Source organism: Hemitrygon akajei, chromosome 23 (genome assembly GCF_048418815.1).
Source record: "Hemitrygon akajei chromosome 23, sHemAka1.3, whole genome shotgun sequence".
Taxonomy (NCBI): domain Eukaryota; kingdom Metazoa; phylum Chordata; class Chondrichthyes; order Myliobatiformes; family Dasyatidae; genus Hemitrygon; species Hemitrygon akajei.
Genome location: NC_133146.1, coordinates 20,933,233 through 20,955,095, shown reverse-complemented (window position 1 = coordinate 20,955,095; position 21,863 = coordinate 20,933,233). Strand labels below are relative to the sequence as shown.

Here is a 21,863-nt window from a genome sequence, read left to right as displayed (position 1 = left end):
GTGGGATGTGGGAAGTCTGGAAGACCTCCAGCCTCCCAAATAAACACATCTGCACCAAGCTGCAGCTTGATGACCTTGAACTTGACTGAGAAGGTGATAGAAGCTACAGGGAGGTAGTCACCCCAAGATTGTGGGAGACAGGTAACTGGGTGACTGTCAATAGGAGAGTGGAAATGAACAGCCAATGCAGAGTACACCTGTAGGCATTCCCCTCAATAATAAGTATACAACTTTTAGATACCATTGAGGGGGAAGTATAACCAGGGGGATTCATAGTGACCAGGTCTCTGGTGCTGTGGCTCAGAAGAGCAGAGAGGTGAAGAGGACTGCAGTGGTGATAGGAGATTCCATAGTCAAAGGAACAGAGACGAGGTTCTCTGGGAGTGATAGAGACACCCGGATGGTATGTTACCCCCCCCCCCCCCGATGCTAGAATCAGGGATGTTCCGGATTGAGTCCACGGCTTTCTAAAGGGCAAGGATGAGCAGCCAGAAGTCTTGGTACATATTGGCACCAATGACATAGGTACACAAGGTGGAGTTCCTGAAGGGAGATTTTAGGGAGCTAGGTAGAAAGCTGAAAAAAAAAGGACCTCCAGGGTAGTAATCTCTGGATTGCTGCCCATACCACGTGCCAGTGAGGTGAAGAATTGAATGATTTAGCAGGTGAATTCCTTGGTGCGGAACTGGTGCAGGGGGCAGGAGTTCAGATTTATGGATCATTCAGACCTCTTCTGGGGAGGGTAGGACCTGTACAAAAGGGATAGGTTACACCTGAACCTGAGAGGGACCAATAACCTTGTGGGCAGATTTGCTAGAGCTGTTCAGGAGGGTTTAAACTAATTTGGCGGGGGGGGGGGGGGTGTTGGGAACCAGAGTGATAGTGCTGAAGATGAGATAGTTGATTTACAGAGGCAAGGTGTAGTGAGAAGAGGCAGATGATAGGGAAAAATTGCAATCAACAGAATGAGTTGCAATGTAAAAGGCAGACAAAATCGAAGCAGGTGAATACAGGACTGAAGGTGTGGAGCATACCGAATGAATTAGTTGAACTTGTAGCACAGTCACAGATTGGTATGTATGCTGTTGTAAGCATCACTGAATCATGGCTGAAAGAAGATTACAGCTGGGAGCTCAATGTCCAAGGATACACATTTTATTGAAGACAGGCAGGAAGGGAAAAGGAGCGGTGTTGCTCTGTTGGTAAAGAAATGAAATCAAATGATTAGAAAGAGGTGACATGGGTTGCAAGGTATTGAATCATTGTGGATAGAGCTGAGGGACTGCAAGGGTAAAAATACCCTGATGGGAGTTGTATACAGAACCCCCCCCCCCCAAAAAAAAAAGTAGTTGTAAGGATGTGGTCTACAAATTACAACGGGAGATTGAAAATGCATGCCAGAAGGGAGGAATTTGTAGAATGTCTATGAGATGGCTTTTTAGAGCAGCTGATGGTTGGGGATCAGCTATTCTGGATTGGGTGTTGTGCAATGAATTAGGCCCTTAGGGGAGAGTGATCATATGAATAAATTCAGTGAAATTTGAGAAGGAAAAGTTAAAGTCAGATGTATCCTATTACAGTGGAGAGAAGGGAATTACAGAGGCATGAGAGAGGAGACACCCAGTATTCATTGGAAAAGAACACCGGCAGTGATGAAGGCAAGAGCAGCAATGGCTGTAATTTCTGGAAGCAATTCGGAAGGCACAGGATATATACCTCTCAAACAGGGAAAAAAACTGTATAAATATTATGTATCAGTGTTCACTGTGGAAGGCACTAGCAGTATGGTGGAAGTTTTCAGGGGTCAGAAGTGTATGAAGTTATTACTAGGGAGAAGGTTCTTGGGGAAACTGAAAGTTCTGAAGGTAGATAAGTCACCTGGACCAGATGGTGCACATCCAAGGGTTCTGAAAGAGGTTGCTGAAGAGATTGTGGAGACATTAGATTCTGGAATAATGCAAAATTGCAGATGTCACTCCAGTCTTCAAGAAAGGAGAGAGGCAGAAGAAAAGAAATGTATAGTCCAGTTAGTCTGCCGTCAGTGGTTGGGAAGATGTTGGAGTCAATCGTTAAGGATGAGATTAAAGGGTACTAAGAGGCATATGATAAAATAGGCCATGCTCAGCATGGTTTCATCAAGGGAAAATCTTGTCTAACATATCTGTTGGAATCTTTTGAAGAAATAACAAGCAGGATAGTCAAAAGAAACATAGTTGATGTTGTGTACTTGGATTTTCTTGAAGGCCTTTGACAAGGTGCGATACATGAGGCTGCTCATGAGCCCACAAAATTACAGGAAAGATTGTAGCCTGGATATAGCAGTGGCTGATTGGTTGGAGGCAAAGAGTAGGAATAAAGGGAGCCATTTCTGGTTGGGACCGATTCTTTATACATTATGTGCTAATGATCTGAATGATTGAATTGGTGATTTTGTTGCAATGTTTGCAGACAATACAAAGAAAGTTGGAGGAGCTACCTAAGGTCGGGAATAATGGTCACACACTTTGGTAGAAGAAATGAAAGGGTTGACTATTTTCTAAATGGAGAGAAAATACAACAAACTGAGGGATTTAGGAGTCCTTGTGCAGGATTCCCGTAAGGTTAATTTGCAGGTTGAGTCTGTGATGAGGAAGGCAAATGCAAAGTTAGCATTCATTTCAAGAGGACTGGAATATAAAAGCAAGGATGTAATGTTGAGACTTTGTAAAGCACTGGTGAGGCCTCACTTGGAGTACTGTAAGCATTTTGAGGCCCTTTAACCTTGAAAAGATGTGCTGAAACTGGAGAGGGTTCAAAGGTTCACGGAAATGACTCCAGGATTGAATGGCTAGTCAGATGAAGAGTGTTTATGGCTCTGGGCCTGCATTCACTAGATTTCAGAAGAATGAGGGGTGACCTCATTGAAACCTATCAAACGGTGAAAGGCCTTGATGGAGTGGATGCGGAGATGTTTCTTATGATAGGAAGAGTCTAAGACCAGAGGACGCAGCCTCAGAATAGAGGGGCATCCTTTTAGAATGAAGAATTCCTTTAGCCAGAGAGTGGTGAATCTATGGGATTTGTTTCCACAGGCAGCTGGGGAGGCCAAGTCCTTAGGTATATTTAAGGCTGATAGATGGAGGTTGATAGATTCCTGATGGGTCAGAGCTTAAAGGGGAAAGGGGGGGGGGGGGAAGGCAGGAGATTGAGGCTGAGGGAAAACGGATCAACCATTATGAAATGACAGGGCAGACTCGATAGGACAAATGGCCTAAATTTTAATCAATTAAATAATACAAAAATTTTATATTTGTTCATTTATTTTTAGAGAAAAATGATCCAATATTACATGTATTTGTTGAAAAATGTATGTGAACCTCTAGAGTAATGGCTTCTACAAAACCTGTTTGGAGTCAGGTGTTCAAATCAATAAGATGAGATTGGAAGTATGGGTTGTAAAGGTACCCACCCTATAAACAAGACACAAAAAGTCAGGATACCGACAGATGTTCCCTTCTCAAGAAAAATCTGTTTATGTGCACCATGCCTCCATCAGAAAAACTTTCAGAGGACCTTAGAAGAATTGTAGAGATGCACGAAGTGGGAAAAGGCTACAAAAGCATTTCTAAAGACCTGAGTGTTCATTAGTCTACAGTAAGACAAAATTGTCTACAAATAGGGGAAACACAGTACTGTTGCTACTTTCCCCTGGAGTGGGCACCTGCAAAAATCATACCAAGAACACCAAGCAATGCTGAAGAGGGTGAAAAAGAACCAAAAGGTAACAGCAATAGTCCCACAGAAATCTCTAGGACTTGCTAAACTCTCTGTTCATGTGTCCACTATAAGAAAAACACTGAACAAGAATGGTATTCATGGAAGGACACCACGCAGGAAACCACTGCTCTCCAAAAATAAATGTTGCTGCACATCTCAAGTTTGCAGAAGGCCACGTGGATGTTCTACAATATTCTGTGGACAGAAGAGACAAAAGTTGAACTTTCTGGCAGTGATATGTTTGGAGAAAAAAGGGCACTGCACACCAACACCAAAACCTCATCCCAACTGTGATGAAAAGCTTGATGGAAGGAGCAAAGTCATTTGGGGCAAGGTAGCCCACTAGCATCTCAGAGTTGAAGTAGTTTTGTAAGGAGGAATGGCCTAAAATTCCTCCAAGTCAATGTGCAAGACATCAATAGTTACGGGAAATGTTTGGTTGAAGTTACCGCTATATAAGGGGGTCACACCACTTACTGAAAGCAAAGGTTCACCTACTTTTTCCAGCAAACATATGTAATATTGGATCATTTTTCTCAATAAATAAATGACCAAATATAATGCTTTTTGTGTTATTTATTTAATTGGGTTCTCTTCATCTAGTTTTAGGACTTGCATGAAGATCTGATCAGATTTTAGGTCATATGCAGAAATAGAGAAAATTCTACAGAGTTCACAAACTTACTAGCACCACTGTATGTGGATGTTCCATGGGATTTTCCTTATAATCCTACACACCAAGGCCTTCTTGTGCCCCCATCTAGCCTTTTTAGGGTCTTTCCTGTCTACCTTGAGCCTGTCCGAATTTTGCTTCCTAACCTTAAGTATCCTTCCTTCTTCCTCTTGGCTATATGTTTCAGCTCTCATCAACCATGGTTCCTTCACCTTACCATCTTTTACCTGCCATAGTGGGACAAAGCTATTCAAAACCCCTAAACAAGCATACATTTCTGCACAAGAGGAATGGGTAGCACTTAAAATGGAGGGGAGCCATCATCGTAGTGGATTGATTTGCTTGTGAGAGGAGTTAAACTGGATTGACAGAGAATAGAACAGGGTTGAAATATCTAATGCCAGAGGGCAAGCTCTGAAGGTGCAAGCGGGGAAGTTTTTTTTTAAAGAACAGACTGGTGGGGGCCTGGAATGCACTACCTGGGGTGGTGACAGAGGCAAATACATTAGAGATTTTTAAAGGACATTTAGATAATGAATGACAAAAGTAGAATGAAATGGACATTGTGTATCCAGAAGAGGATAGTTTAGTTGACCATTTGATTACTACCTGTAATTTAATTGGTTTAATTGGTGGGTTCCTTTGCTGCACTGTTCTATGTTCTAACTCAGGGCATGCATAGCTACATTGGACTAAGTTATTATTATCAAACCGTCTAGTTGCCTAACTCACATCTCCCCAAACAGATCCTGTACTCCCAGATGGAAGGTCAGTGAGTCCACAATGGGCAAAGGAAAAGCTACAGGTGGGTTAGAAAATAGAGTGTTGCATTTCAGATTAAGCATCACAGCTGTTGTCCATGATGAAATTACTGTGATGAAATCCAGTGAGGCTTTATGGGCGGAGCTGAGAAGTGCAAGATGCTCACCTTGTTTGGATTGTTCTACAGGCTCACTATGGGAATTGGAAAAACAAATACGAAGGAAGATAGCAGATAGTTGCAATATCAAATAGTCTCATAATAGGTGATTTTACCTTCCCGAATATAGATTGGAACTCCCACAATATTAAGGGCTTATATCGGATGAAATTTGTTCAAAGCATTCAGGAAGATTTCCTATTACAATATATTGAGAGCTTGACCAGGGAGAGGGCCAAGTTTGACCTACTTTTGAAAGATGGGTCAGGACAAGTCACTGAGGGAAGACTTTGGGATCAGAGGCTACAGTTCTAATAGTTTTAAATTTGTTATGGAAAGGGATTGATTTGATTAGCAAGTTAAAATTCTAAATTGGGGCAAGCCAAATTTGACAATAAAAGACCCATATTGATCGCGTGGATAGCCAGAGGCTTTTTCCCAGGGCTGAAGTGGCTAACACGAGGGGGCATAGCTTTAAGATGCTTGGAAGTAGGTTCAAGGGGGATGTCAGAATTAAGTGTTTCACACAAGAGAGTGGTGGGTGCGTGGAATGCGCTGCCAAGTGACGGTGGTAGAGGCAGATACAATAGGGTCTTTTAAGTGACTCTTAGATACATGGAGCTTAGAAGAATAGGGAAAGTATAGGCAGTTTCTAGAAAAGATTACATGGTCGGCACAACATTGTGGACCAAAGAGCCAGTAATGTGCTGTATATGTTCTAAAAGGTGGGAACTTGTAAAAGTTGATTGAAGTAGGATTTTGCAGGCTGCAACACATCTGGTAGTATCAAGTAAGAGGATTTTAAAAGTGAGATATCTTGACTTCAAAGTACTACATGACACTTCTTAGAAAAAGAGGGCTATGGGTAACCCTAGGTAACTTTTAAGGTAAGGACACATTTGGCACAGCTTAGTAGGCCGAAGGGCCTGTATTGTGCTGTAGGTTTTCTAAGTTTCTGTGTTCCAATTAGAGTGAGGGGCAAGGTTGTAGGGAACACCTGGATAACCAGGGATATTGAGGTTCTAGTCAGGAAAAAGGAAGCAATAGTTGCAGACAGCAGGGATCAAGTGAGTCCCCAGAGGAGTAGAAGTGATGTAGGAGTATACTCAAGGATATATTAAAGGAAGAAGTTTAACTAGGTAGAGAACTGGCCCCTCAAAGACCAAAGAGGACACCTTTGTAAGGAGCTACAAGAGATGACAAGGTCCTCAATCAGCATTTTTTCTTGTTTTTACTGCAGAGAAAGAAATGAAGACTTCAAACCTTGAGATAGTTAATGTGAAGGTTTTAGGGACAGCCTGCATTACAGCTAAGGAGGTATTGGATATCTTACATCGAGAAACACTATGGAAATTGTGGGAGCCCTAGCTGAAGTTAACAGTATGCATCACTGAGGTGCAGGAAAACTGGAGGTTTGTGAATGTTCTGCCTTTATACAGGAAAGGCTGCAAAGAAAACCCTGGGAACTAATGACCAGCAAGTCTAACTTCTGTAGTAGGCAAGTTACCAGAGGGGATTCTGAGGGTTAAGATATACTTGCAATTGGTAAGACAGGTATTGAATTGGAATAGTCAGCATGGTTTTGTGCATGGGAGATCCTGTCTCCTGAATTTGTTTGAATTTTTTGAAATACCACTTCTTCATGCCATGGCATGCCTTACAGTTCTGTTTAATTCCCATTGTCTGTAAAGAGTTTATATGTTTTCCTTGTGACCATCTCAGTTCACTCGCACATTCCAGAGATGTACAGTTAGGTTTATGAGTTGTGAACATACTAAGTAGGTACCACAAGTGTGGCACAGCACAAACTGATCACTTTAATTTGTCGCACTTCACATGCACAAAATAAAGCTAATCTTTAAAATAAAGTTGATCGGGGCAGGGAGGTAAACATGGTCCATATGGACTTCAGCAGGCTTTTGATCAGGTTCCACATATAAAGCTGCTATGGAAACTTAGATCACATAGGATCCAGGGAGAGCTAGCTAATTTGTTGTCTTGACGAAAGGAAGCAAAGTGGAAGGTTGTTTTATGGATTTAAGACAATGACTAGTTGTGTACTCCAGGGGTTGGTGCTAGGTCCATTGCTATTTGTCAGTTATATCAAGGTTTTGGAAGAGAATGTACATGGCATGTTCTGTAAGTTTGTAGATAAACACAAAATAAGTGGTGTTGTTGACAGTGAAGATGGTTACCAAGATTTTGGACATCATGATCAACTTGGTAAGTGAACCAACAGCAAATTAGTTTAATCCGGATAAGGTGTTGCATTTTTGAAGACAAATGAGATTGGACTTTCACAGTGAACAGTAGGGCCGTGGGTAATGTTGTAAAACAGAGGAACCTAGGAGTACAAGCACGTTTCCCCAAAAGTGCCGTCACAGACAGGCAGGGTGGTGAACGCAGCTTTCGCCATGTTGACCTCCACAAAGTATAAAAGTTGGGACAAGGCCATATATTTGGAATATTTTGTTCGGTTTAGGTAAACCTGCTATAGGAAAGGTACCATTAAATTGGAAAGAGTGCAGAGATTTATGAGGATGTTGCCATGACTCAAGGGACAGAGTTATGGAGAAATTGGAGATTGTGGGCATAGGAGAATGAAGAGCACTCTTACAGAGGTGTATAAAACCATGAGATAGGATGAACGTGCAGTCTTTTTCCCAAGACTGGGGAATCAAAAACTAGAAGGCATAGGTTTAAGGTGAGAGGAGAAAGATTTAACAGAAACCTGAGGGGAAAACTATTCATCCATAGTTGTCAGTATATGGAATGAGCTGCCAGAAAAACCAATTGAGGAAGATATATCACTATTGGAAAGACTCTTGGACAGCTATATGGATAGGAAAGGTTTAGAGGGATATGGGCCAAGGGATATAGGATTTTAGATGAGAATCTTGGTTGTCATGAACCAGCTGGACATGTTTCCGTGTTGTATGAATCTATGTGCTTACAGGCAGAATATATAGGTGAGCTCCTAAATGTGTACTTTGTATCAGTGAAGAACATGGAAGATAGTGAGATCAGTGTAGAACATACTAATACAATCTGGCACTCTGAGATTAAACAAGAGGTGATGTAGAGTCTTTTGAAAAATGTTAGGGTCAAGTCAAGGCCTGATGTGATTTATCCCAGGTATTGACGTAATGAGATTGTTGGGGCCTTCAGCAAAGTCTTCATGTACTCTCTACCCATAGGTGATGTCCAGACAACTTGTGAGTAGCTAATGTTGTTCCTTTCCTCAAGACATATCGGGATAATCCTGAAAATTATAGATCGATGAGTCACTTATCAGTCATAGGGAAGGTATTGGAATGGATTCTTGGATAGGAGTTATGAACATTTGGAAACTATGGCCTAATTTAGGGAGTCATTATCACTTACTATGGGTTTTTCCAAACATGTGATTGATGAGGTAGAGATGTGGATGTTATCTATATGGATTTTAATAAGGCCTCCCATGGAAGACTACATCTGCAGCAAGTGTTGCCTGCTCGTGGAACTCAGGCTCCAAACTGAAGACCTGGATTCTGAGGTTCAAACACTGTGATGCATCAGGGAGGGGAAGTTACGTGTTTCAGGAGGCAGTCACACCCATTAGATTAACCGCTTCAAATTCAGTCTGTGGCAGGGACAAGAGGGTGTGAATGCGAGTTAGGTAAGTAGAGGGACCCGAGGTAGTGTTGGAGTGTCAAGCTCTTGAGCTGACCCAAGACGTCCGAGATGGTTGCTCCCTGCGAAGATGGGGGGGGGGGGGGTGCATGGGGAGGATGAGCAACTAAACCATACACAGGGAGTCATTCAAGAGGGGAGAGAGAAAGTAATCTAGTTGTAATTGGGGATAGTATCATTAGGGGAATAAACACAATTTTCTGTTTGCAATGACACAGAGTTGGGATACAGCCTTGTCCCAAAGGCTGTGTTGTCTGCCTGGTGCCCAGGTTCAGGACATCTTATCTAACCTGCCGAGGAATTTGGAGTGGAAAGATCCAGTTGTTGTGGATCATGTGGGTACCAACTATGCAGGAAGAACAAGGAAAGAGGTTCTGCTGAAGAAATCTGAGCAGTTGGAGACCAAATTAAAACACAAAACCAAAAAGGCAATAATCTCTGGATTGTTACCTCATCCAAGTACAAATCGGCACAGGGGAAATATGATCAGAGAACTAAGTGTGTGGCTCAAAGATTGGTGTTGGAGAAGTGGGATTGAATTAGTGGGATATTGGCACCAGTACAGGGGAAGGAGAGAGCTGTTCTGATGGATGGGCTCCACCTGAGTCACGCTGAGACCTAGGTCCTGGCAAATCACCTAAGGCAGTGGATAGGGCATTAAACGAAATAGAAAGGGGTGCAGCCTCACCAACGTTTTGTTCAACTGCAACACAATGTCTCAATTGTCTAGAGAAATAACTAAAAAAAAGTCCAGTACCAAATCGTATAGTACACTTCTAGTCACAAGCCCCCAGTCTCAGAAATTATCACTCTCTGCTTCCAACCACCGGGTCAATTACAAATTCAAATAGCTAGCCCTTTCTAGATTCTATGTAATCCAGCCTTCCAAATTAACCTCTATCCAGGAACTTTGTCATAGGCCTTGCGCAAGTCCATATGGACAACGTCCACTTATGTATCCTCTTGGTTAATTCATCTATTACCCACTTATCTATCCTCTTGGTTACCTCTTTGAGAAACAATTTCCCAAGTTATCCCTCATTAGACCCAGCCTATACAAATGTTGATAGATCTTGTTCTTCAGAAACCCCTCCAGTAACTTTTTAACCAGAATATAGACATTATACAACATGAAAACGTTGTTACTGCGTAGTGCATAATGATTGACTATCACACCCACACATACTGTCACAATGGCTCAATGACTTGTCACAATGGCTCAGTATGATCGTAGCCAATCACATGCTGGTTTGAGCATACAGTGCTATACAATTACATGCTTTGGTCTGTGATGTTATAAAAGCTCTGCATAGTCACCTGGTGGAAAAAAATCCAAGGTTTTGAAGCCCAATGCAGTTAGCTTTAAACAAACCAGTTATATTTGTCTTTCCATCTACAAGGAATACAAAAGGGTACAAATAATTCTGAAAAGATTCAGCAATAAGATTTTCTGATTTTGAAATTTTATTTAATAAGACAATATTCAAATTATAGTCAAACATAAGTTACATTAATAAGACAAACAACACTTATTGAAGAGGTTAATGATGCTAAAAAGTTAGTATGTTATTCACTGAGTTGTATACCAGGATGCAGCAGTTCACAATCTTCACATTATTCACAATGATAAATTGGCTCAATTCATAGTAGTGAGTTAGTGTGCTGCAGGGGGATGTACATTTAGTGAGTTATGTACACTTAGTTAAGAAAAGTTTGCTGTGCATTCTGAAAAACTGGTCCAAAAAAAATCATGTGCCTAGCAGCTGAAGCCACAAACCAGTCATGACCAAGGCTGTAGTGTGCAAAGGCAGTTGAAGATTCAGACTGGCTGGGTGCTCAGGTTGAGGAGTGCTGTAGTGTAGGTGGGACATTGTCATTTGTCAACTGAGCTCATATCTGGTGGCTTATTAATCTACAAGGCTTACTTGTGAAGCTGTTGGCAACGGTTGAGTTCAGGAGCCAGGACAACTTGAACCAAGGATCTTCTTGTTACAACATCCCTCAGCTGTACGGGCGTCACCTACACATTGGCCTAAGGACCACCCTCATCCCACACTCTGATGTAAGAAAAGTAAGGCTAACGTCAATCCATCTTAAAAGAACACTCCATCATCTACAAAGGAGACTACCATCTCTTTACAACACACCCCCCTCATAATTCATAAACCTGGCAAAAAAGGGAGGTCAATTTCAACCTATCTGCTTCTCACTGTCAAGAGATTTTGGGATAAAGCACCAAGTAGGGCACTGTTTGGGTAGCTTTAGACACCTCATTACAAGAAAAGTATTAAAAGGCAAAGTGTAAAGAGTATAGACTCGCCAGAATCATTATTCACACAAAGAAAAATATATATTTCTACAGAACAGGAAAAGGCTCTGTGACTTCCCTCCATCTTTTCCTAATTTGGTGAGACATTTTCTTCTTCACATACTCACGGTTTCTGTGGCTGGGCAGTGTACATAGTGAAATTATGGGAATTAAGGTTAAAGGCCCAATCCCATTGGGATCTGTATCAAGACTGCCCAACACGAGTTTCATCCAATCAGACCAGCCTGAAATTTTACCCCTAACATTTTGTCCCACACCCCTGCTGTCTTCAATACTTATCTGTATATTCCGTTTAATTGGACCATTCGTTAATCAGGGCAGCCACTTATTTTAAAGAACAAAAACTAATCGGGAAAATAGCAAGGATTCCACTTGCTTATTTAGGACATCACACCACTTAATTAGGACAAGAGACTGTTAACAGTTTCTAACTAGCGTCAGTCACTTGTACTTGTGTAGCCACTAGACACTACACTGTGCTTAGGGTGAACACTTTTAAAATCATGTAAGTTACATGTATTTGTGTTCAAAATGTAGTGACTTTTTTCACTGATAGTTTGCAAGAAATGAGCAGCAAGACAATTCAGAACTGTTTTGCTCACTGTAGTTTCGAACATTCAGGCTTGGAGATGCAAGAAACAGCTGGAGGTGAAAATGAAATGATTTCATTACTTTGTTACGAATGTGCCACAACTCTGAGGGGCCAAAAGGTACAAAGTAGCCCCCTCCTTTTTGAGAATCGCAAGATCGCTATTAATTCGGGTCTGGGACCCAGGAAATGAGAGAGAGATGTCCAGAATACACAGGGTTTGGAAAGTGTCCTGGCCTCAGCGAGACAAAGCCACGGGTAACGGCCATTGTCTCTTGGAGACCGAATTGTGTATTGAGTACTGTACTATTCATTGAAGCCCTCAGGGGACGACCAGAGTGGGCTCGTTGAGGGATTGCATCATCCCAACCTGACTGACATCTGAGACCCCATGAGTAAGGATAAAAGAGGGTCTGGGGAACAACCCCTTTAGACGCACCAGGAGAAACGCTAGAAATCCCGTGACAGCGTTTAATAGCGACAGCCAGTGGGGGGCTTGTGTGCGTCCTTTCCCTTTTCCTGGGATTGGCGGCCTCACCACGGAAGAACGGCTTTAGCTAAAGGAGAGGCCACAAGTGAACGGCCACCCCAACGGGACTCCCGAAGGATCGAAATCATAAAGGTTGGAAAACCCCATTCTATTCCTATTTCTCTCTCTCTCCAACAAAGTGCAACACAGCGACAACCAAAAGGCTGCAGCCTGCATGAATTGAGTGACTTTTATATTTCCATCAGACAATACATTATCCCCTAGACAACAATAGAGCTTATTTCTTATTGATTATCATTATACCTGCACTTTTAGATTTAGTATTGATGACGTATATTATCTGTATGTTTGCATTGATATTATTTTTGTGTATTTTTACTAATAAATACTGTTAAAAATCGTATCATCAGGCTTCAACGGACCACTCTATCTTTGCTGGTAAGTGACCCAGTTACGGAGTTCGTAACAACTTCAACAAGTTAGGAACTACAAAGAGTTTGAAGGTATAGACAGTCATCTTCAATGTTACAATGAGAATGAAGATTTGGAGGATGTGATCATCAAAAGTATTGTACGAAGGCAGTCCATTATCTACACTAGGTGGTTATGCTGATTTTGTTCATTTTGTCAACCAAAAGAACACGTACTCAGTAGCAACCCTTGTAGTACACCACTAGTCCAATGTTTCCAGTCCTTGATAACAACCTTCAACTATCACTCTCTGCTTCCTACCACTGGATCCAATTAGCTAAGCTCTTTCTAGATTCTATGCGATCCAACCTTCTGGATTAACCTCTATCCAGGAACTTTGCCATAGGTCTTGCTCAAGTCCACATGGACAATGTCCACTTACCTATCCTCTTGGTGTTTTCATCTATCATCCACTCATCTATCCTACATTCATTTATCCTCTTGGCTACTGTAAGAAGAGAAAGGGTTAAGGTTAGACTGTGCTAAGATCTAAGCTTACAAAACATATGCTGACACATTGCTAAATAAGGATATAAGATTCTTGCAAAACTGTATAGGTACAATCTGTACCTTGTGGTAATCATGAAGAACTAAAAGGGAGTCATTAAGCTAGGAGCTGAGAGCGGAGGTGGATGAAACAGATGGAGATAAGCTGTACTCTTGTGGCTAACTCCAAGGCCGATGAGTGTTTTGAAAACTTGGCAGACATGGCTCTGCGGATGGCTAACTCCAAGGACAGAGGATATGAGAAAATGTGTATGTGACCCCCGAAATGTACAAGCCTGTGGGGAGGGGGAGAGTGGAGCTGACTATGAATAATTGTAGGAATGATACAGCAACTGAGGGACACGTGATAACCTACTTGAAACTGTATAAAAGGAAATGAAATGTAATGCTCTGGGCTCAATACTGCTGGAGCAGTTTTGGGTCCGACTCTGCAGACTCGTGAAAAATAAAGCTTTGCCGCTTTGCAGTTTGCTGAGACTCAGAGTGTAGGATTATTTCTGACAGCTGGGGGCTCGTCCGGGATCCCCACTCCGGTCGTGGAGGGCGAGAGGAAGGACATCGGAGAAGGTGCACCCTGCCGAGTTCGGCAGTCCCTGATTCCTTGCTCGTCGTCTGAAACGGCTTGAGCGAGTGAGATCCGGACAGCGCAAGGCGGCAAAGCAGGGAGGAAAGGAGACGGTTCTACGGCACACCGGGTAAGTGAGACTAGCTAACTGAGATCTAGGTGGGTGTGACCGGGTAAACTAGGTGTGACGACACCTAGAGTAAAAAGAACCGGGCCGGGAAGGGAATAATGGGAGGGGGAAGCTCAAAGGAAGAGGAGCCGGAGAGTTCGGGTTTGTTCCCGAAGGTACCTCCTGATAGCCCCCTCGGTAGAATGTTTGCAGGATGGGGATATGGACGAACAAAGGGAAAGCAGAAAAAGAGAATGGTAGAATATTGCAAATTATGGTCCAAACAGCCAATAAAAGGGTCCTCGGTATGGTGGCCACCATTTGGGTCAGATGAGGATTGGGTTAGACAGGCCTTAAACATATATGTAAACTCTAAACCAAATGTGAGAGAGGAAGAAAATGAGTATGCCTCTTGCTGGGTTCCCGGACCAGGAGACTCCGCAAGAAGTTTTAAACTAGAAACTAAAACTAAGGAGGAAGAGCCTCCTTGGGAAGTGTTGAATCATCTACCTCCCCCTTATGTTCCCCGGCCCCAGCAGCCCGAACAAGCTGCTAGTGCTCCGCATCCGGATGATCCGCAACGGCAGGCGGAAGAGGAGAGAGAGAAAGGAGAAGGGGAATGCCGGGGAACCTAAGTTTCCCCTGTTAAACCCGAACTGGGATAAGCAGACCGGAGAAGGTCAAGGAAACATGAGAGACATGAGGGAATTCCTGATAAAGGGAATAAGACAAGCGGTCCCCAAGGGTCATAATTTCAATAAGGCATTTGGAAGTCATCAAAACCCCGATGAGACCCCAACTGACTTCCTGGATAGAATTCGGAAAAATATGCAACAATATGCGGGGGTAGACCCGGAGACAGAGGTGGGACAACAGCTAATTAGGGTAGAATTTGTATCGAAAGCCTGGCCAGACATTCGGAGGAAACTAGAGAAGATAGAGGACTGGAATTCAAAACCCTTGAGTGAATTACTGCGAGAAGCGCAGAAGGTGTTTGTAAGAAGAGACGAGGAGAAACAGAAAAAGACCGCTAGGATAATGGTTCAGACAGTACGGCAAGTAACCACAGAAAACAGGGAAAAGAGGGGAACGTGGTCAGACCGAGGCAATGGCCAAGAACCAGGAAGGAAAACGCGAAGGACTCTAAGATGCTTCCACTGTAACGAGGAAGGACATTTTAAACGGGAATGTCCTAAGTATCGGCGAGAGGTCAGGTCATATGCCATGATGGAGGACGAAGACTAGGGGGGTCGGGGGTTCCTACCCTTGGGGAGAAGAGACTATCGACAGGAACCCCTGGTAAATCTGAAATTAGGTCCCCAAGGGTCAGATACAACCTTTATGGTAGATTCGGGTGCTGAAAGATCCAGTGTAATCCAGATACCTCCCGGCGCCCGAACAGGAACAAGAGTAATGAAGGTATCCGGTATCGGAGGAAAAACGATACAAGTGTCCATTGTGGACAATGTGGAAGTCGGATATGAAGATAGGGCAACAAGGCAAGACCTTCTCCTGCTGCCCTCGGCAGGATTTAACCTATTAGGAAGGGACCTGCAAGTGCAACTGGGCATTGGAACAGTGCCGAACAATGGAGAAATAATAGTAAAATTATTCGCATTAAAAGAAGAGGACGACCAGAAAATAGAGCCCGAGGTGTGGTATAGAGAGGGAAATAGGGGAGGATTGAACATCAGCCCTCTACAGATCACCTTGCTACCGGACGGTCGCCCAGTAAGGAGGAAGCAGTATCCCATTGCGATGGAAGGAAGAAAAGGGCTGCAGCCAGTAATTGAAGGGCTGATCGCAGATGGACTGCTGGAAGAATGTATGTCGCCATATAATACTCCCATCCTCCCGGTGCGAAAGCCGGACGGGACTTATCGGATGGTACAAGACCTGCGGGGACTAAATGCAGTAGTCCAGACCCGATACCCGGTAGTACCCAACCCGTACACCCTGATGAGTAAAATCTCCCCTGACCATGAATGGTTCAGTGTAATAGATCTAAAAGATGCTTTCTGGAGTTGCCCGCTAGAAGAAAGCAGTCGGGACATGTTTGCGTTTGAATGGGAAAATCCTACAACAGGGCGGAAAAGACAACTCAGATGGACGGTCCTGCCGCAAGGATTCACTGAGTCACCTAACCTATTCGGGCAGGTCTTGGAGCAAGTACTAGCGGAATTCCAATGTGCTCCAGAGAACCAACTGCTACAGTATGTGGATGATTTATTACTATCCGGGCCAACACAGAAAGGGGTGCAGGAAGATACCATCAGATTACTGAACTTCCTAGGGAAAAAGGGGCTACGGGTCTCCAAGAAAAAGTTACAATTCGTGGAAAAGGAAGTAAGGTATCTGGGACACCGGGTCAGTAAGGGACAGCGAAGCATTACCCCAGAAAGGATAGCTGGAATAACAGGGATGTCGCTACCTCGTACCAAGAAGGAGATACGACAGTTCCTGGGGTTAGTGGGGTATTGTCGAATCTGGATTGAGAATTATACTCCCCTGGTGAAATTTCTGTATGATAAACTCGGGCAAGATGAGCAAACAGTAAAATGGACAAAGGAAGAGGAGCAAAAATTCAACTATATCAAGGGGCAATTGATCCGTGCTCCGGTGTTAGTCTTGCCAGCCCTGGAAAAACCATTCCAGCTGTACGTCAACAATGCCGAAGGAATGGCCCAAGGGGTACTCACCCAACTAAGAGGAGGAAAGCGGCAACCCGTGGCTTTCCTGTCAAAAATGTTAGACCCGGTATCGCGTGGATGGCCCACCTGTATCCAAGCAGTGGCAGCGACAGCGGTATTGGTAGAGGAAGCCCGGAAACTAACCTTTGGAGGGAAGATCACAGTGCATTCTCCCCACTCGGTCAGCACCCTACTAGCCCAGAAGGCACATCGGTGGCTCACTGACTCCCGCATTCTAAAGTACGAAACTATACTGATGACCGGAGAAGACCTAAACTTCGCAAAGGATTCCAGTTGCAACCCAGCCCAGTTCCTCTATGGAGGACTAGAAGAAAAGGAGTCAGAACACGACTGTATAGAATTGTTGGACTTGCAAACAAAGAGCCGGGAGGACTTACAGGAAGTTCCCCTGGGAGAAGGACAGGAATTGTATATAGATGGATCCTCACGATGTATTGATGGAGTACGGCACAGCGGATATGCCATCATTGACGGAGAGACTGAAAGAATAGTGGAGTCCGGGAGATTACCGGGAAACTGGTCGGCCCAGTCATGCGAATTATACGCACTCCAGAGGGCTCTGAGGATATTGGAGAAGAGGATCGGAACAATATACACTGACTCTAAGTACGCCTATGGGATAGTACATACCTTTGGGAAGATATGGAAAGAAAGAGGACTGATAACGGCCAGAGGAAAGGGACTGGCACACGAGCAAATGATAAGTATGACATTGGAAGCCCTGGCCCTACCAACTGAGATTGCGGTAGTACATGTACCCGGACACCAAAAAGGATCAACACCTGAAGCAGTAAGGAACCGTCTAGCCGATGGGGAGGCCAAACGAGCAGCCGTTGAAGACCCGATCCAACTCCTGACCTTGATACCAGTGAGGGAAGGACTTACTAAACAACCTATGTTTACCCAAATAGAGATTGATAGCATGAACCAACTAGGAGCCCGAAAAGACACTGATGGTAAATGGACGGTCCCGGATGGGAGACAGGTACTAAATAAGGAAGTAACCCGCAACATCCTCCAACAGTTGCACCATCAAACCCACTGGGGAGTACAGGCCATGTGCGACACAATTCTGAGGGACTATGTATGCAAAGGAATATACACACTGGCCCAGCAAGAGATAACTGGATGTCCGACGTGCCAGCGGATAAACAAGAAAGTGATGCGATCCACTCCAAGAGGTGGCCAGCCACTGGCCATGAGACCGTTCCATAGAGTCCAGATCGACTTTACCGAACTACCCTCAGTGCAGAGATGGAAGTACCTGTTAGTAATAGTGGATCATTTTACCCACTGGGTGGAAGCATACCCGACCACAAAGGCCGATGCGCCTACAGTAGCCCGAATACTACTAGAAAACATAATCCCCAGATATGGGATCATGGGGTCCATAGACTCGGACAGAGGGACACACTTTGCCTCCAAGACGCACCAGTTGATTTGTGATGCATTGAGTATCCAATGGAAATACCATACCCCGTGGCATCCCCAGAGTTCGGGACGAGTGGAAAGGATGAACAGTACCTTAAAGGCGCAATTGACCAAATTAATGCTAGAAACCAAGTTACCCTGGACTAAGTGTCTCCCCATCGCCCTGTTAAGAATCCGAACAGCACCCAGGAAGGATATAGGAATCTCCCCCTATGAAATGCTGTTTGGACTCCCGTATTGGAATAAGGTAGAAGGGTACCCCACGCTACAAGGGGGTGATATTTTTATAAGGAACTATTTACTGGCACTATCTCGTTCCTTTGCAGAACTGCGGAAGAAGGGTCTCTTGGCCCAGACTCCGCCGCTCGACTTTGCTTTACATCAGATCGTGCCTGGAGATTGGGTTCTGGTACGGACCTGGAAGCCGGAGAAGTTACAACCACAGTGGGAAGGCCCTTTCCAGGTCCTGTTAACCACCGAGGCGGCCGTACGAACAAAAGAGAAAGGGTGGACCCACGCATCCAGAATAAAGGGACCAGTTAAGCCTGAGGGACACACGGAGTGGACCTGTGTTCCCAGTGAAGAACCGTTGGTGGTGAAACTGAAAAGGCAACAAAAATGAACTCAATGTGGACTGTTACATTATTGACTGTAATATATTTAATTCTGTATGTGGGAAAAATAGAAGGGAAATGTGACAAGTGTAGGAACCGAGTTTTGGAGAAAGGAAAAGAACGACCCGGGGCCCTTGTGTCACATTCACATGTAAATGACCAATGTTATGGAAAAGAAAAAGAGGAATGTGAAGAGGGAGGAATAAAATATACCCTGAGAAAGAACAGGGGATACCCCGGTGGATCAGTGAGAGAAGAAAAAGGAGAAGGGAGAAGTTGGAGTGTACGAGAAAGTACATGCCCTGAGACAGAATTGATATGTGAAAGGAAAGAAAAAGGAAGGGCAGAGTTTGGTGGAGTCAGAGAAGAATGGGGAACCTATGGAAAAACAAGACCGGAAATGAAGGAAAACCTGTTTATAGACTTAGCAACTCGAATAGCTACAAGTTTAAATGTAAGTGACTGTTGGGTTTGTGGGGGACCCCACATGAGCGAGCAATGGCCATGGATAGGTGAGAGTTTGAGTGTGTGGGAGCTATTGGCTCATGATTGGGATAAGAAAAGGACTGGGAGGACGCAAGAATGGAAGTTAACAAACTATCCGGAAGGACAAGTATGTGTAGAAAGAAAAGGGAAGGTGAAAGTAGGAGAAAGCCCATGTCAGAGTATAAAGTTGGCTAAAACAAAAAAATAATGCCACTTGGTGGCCCGAGGAGCCGACTTGGTACATAACTAAAGGGGCAAAGGACAATTGTACGGCTATGGGAAACAATTCGGGAATCTGGAATTGTAGTGGGCATAACCCGTACGAAGGAATTCCCAGTGTTTGGAAAGCCTGGCGGAAAGCAAGGAAAGGAGGATTTGTCCCAGAAGGTCTGTTCTGGATTTGTGGGAATCAGGCATACACCAAATTGCCGAAAGGATGGGGAGGAGTTTGTTTCTTAGGCCTTATAAGGCCAGAGTTCTTCCTCCTACCCCAGGATGAAGATAGGGAATTGGGAATCAAGTTATTTGACTCACTGAGAAGGGAGAAGCGGGAGATAAAGGTGGGAGAATGGGGCGACGAGTGGCCTCCAGCACGCATCATTGAATATTACGGACCAGCAACTTGGGCCCAGGATGGGTCATGGGGTTACCGAACCCCGGTATATATGTTAAATCGAATAATACGCCTACAAGCTGTAGTAGAGGTGATCACCAACCAAACCGCATTGGCTCTGGAATTGCTGGCTGAGCAGCAAAGCCAGATGAGAACAGCCATATACCAAAATCGATTAGCATTGGATTACCTATTGGCCTCCGAGGGAGGGGTCTGTGGAAAGTTCAATCTGACAAACTGTTGCCTAAAGATAAATGATAATGGAAAGGCAGTGTTGAAAATATCCGACAAAATTCGGAAGTTGGCCCATGTGCCAGTACAAACTTGGAGATCCTTAGGGAACCTGAGTTGGCTGGATAGTCTGCTGGGAGGAAGCTGGTGGCGAATAGCCCTGTTAATATTAGGCGGAATACTCATAATGATAATCATATTACCATGCTTAATACCCTGCTTGAGAGCATTAATAACGCGAGTAGTAGTACAGGTAATGCAGCCAGGGAACCCAGCTGACCCGGCTAAAATGCTGTTGCAACGAGGCAGAGAACTGGAAGAGTGGAATCCCTGGACAAATCCTTAGCACACTCTAAAAAGAAAAAGGGTGGAATTGTAAGAAGAGAAAGGGTTAAGGTTAGACTGTGCTAAGATCTAAGCTTACAAAACATATGCTGACACATTGCTAAATAAGGATATAAGATTCTTGCAAAACTGTATAGGTACAATCTGTACCTTGTGGTAATCATGAAGAACTAAAAGGGAGTCATTAAGCTAGGAGCTGAGAGCGGAGGTGGATGAAACAGATGGAGATAAGCTGTACTCTTGTGGCTAACTCCAAGGCCGATGAGTGTTTTGAAAACTTGGCAGACATGGCTCTGCGGATGGCTAACTCCAAGGACAGAGGATATGAGAAAATGTGTATGTGACCCCCGAAATGTACAAGCCTGTGGGGAGGGGGAGAGTGGAGCTGACTATGAATAATTGTAGGAATGATACAGCAACTGAGGGACACGTGATAACCTACTTGAAACTGTATAAAAGGAAATGAAATGTAATGCTCTGGGCTCAATACTGCTGGAGCAGTTTTGGGTCCGACTCTGCAGACTCGTGAAAAATAAAGCTTTGCCGCTTTGCAGTTTGCTGAGACTCAGAGTGTAGGATTATTTCTGACAGCTACCTCTTTGAAAAACAATTTCCCAAGTTATCCCTCATTAGACCCAGCCTATCCAAATATTGATACAACCTGTCCTTCAGAATCCCCTCAAGTAATTTTTAACCAGAATATAGACATTATACAACATGAAAATGTTCAGCTACTGTGAAGTGCATAATCACTGAACATCACACCCACTTACATTGTTCAGGCATGTCACAATGGCTCAGTATGATCGTAGCCAATTACATGCTGGTTTGAGCATACAGGACTATACAATTACATGCTTTGGTCGGCAATGTTATAAATGCTCTGCATAGTCACCTGGTGGAAAAAATGGTTTTCAACCTTAATACAGTTAGCTTTAAACAAACCAGTCATGATACTTGTCTTCGATATCACAAAGAACATGAAAGAGTCGAAGTATTTTTGAATTGATTCAGCAATAAGAATTTAAGGGCTTGAAATTTTATTTAATAATACAATAAAATTCAAATTACTGTCAAATCTAGGTTACACTAATAAGAAAAACAACACTTATCAAGGAGGTAGATGATGCTAAAGTCTTAGTATATTTGTTCACTGAGTTGTGTACCAGGGAGCAGCAGTTCACAATCTTCACAATGATAAATTGGCTCTGTTCACAGTAATGAGTTGGTGTGCTGCAGGGGGAAGGTCAATGATGTACACTTAGTTAAGGATAAGAAAGACTTGCTGTGCATTCTGAAAAGATATGTCCAAAAAAATCACTTGCCTAGCAGCTGAAGCCACAGACCAGTCA

At 43.7% G+C, this 21,863-nt stretch overlaps 2 protein-coding genes across 2 annotated transcripts in view; one reads left to right on the top strand and one right to left on the bottom strand.

The window, feature by feature from the left end:
- Positions 1–13,350: 13,350 nt before the first annotated feature.
- Positions 13,351–21,069, top strand: LOC140715243 (endogenous retrovirus group 3 member 1 Env polyprotein-like). The gene is made up of 2 exons (XM_073027156.1): positions 13,351–14,101; positions 18,549–21,069. The coding sequence occupies exon 2, from the start codon at positions 19,598–19,600 to the stop codon at positions 20,510–20,512; it is 915 nt and encodes a 304-aa protein (XP_072883257.1). The 5' UTR covers positions 13,351–14,101; positions 18,549–19,597; the 3' UTR covers positions 20,513–21,069.
- A 465-nt stretch (positions 21,070–21,534) lies between these two features.
- The window catches only part of dna2 (DNA replication helicase/nuclease 2), an 86,581-nt gene continuing 86,252 nt past the window's right edge, over positions 21,535–21,863 (bottom strand). The window contains exon 22 of the mRNA XM_073027155.1: positions 21,535–21,766. Coding sequence (XP_072883256.1) covers positions 21,701–21,766 — 66 coding nt within the window. The 3' untranslated portion in view covers positions 21,535–21,700. The remainder of the gene's footprint in view (positions 21,767–21,863) is intronic.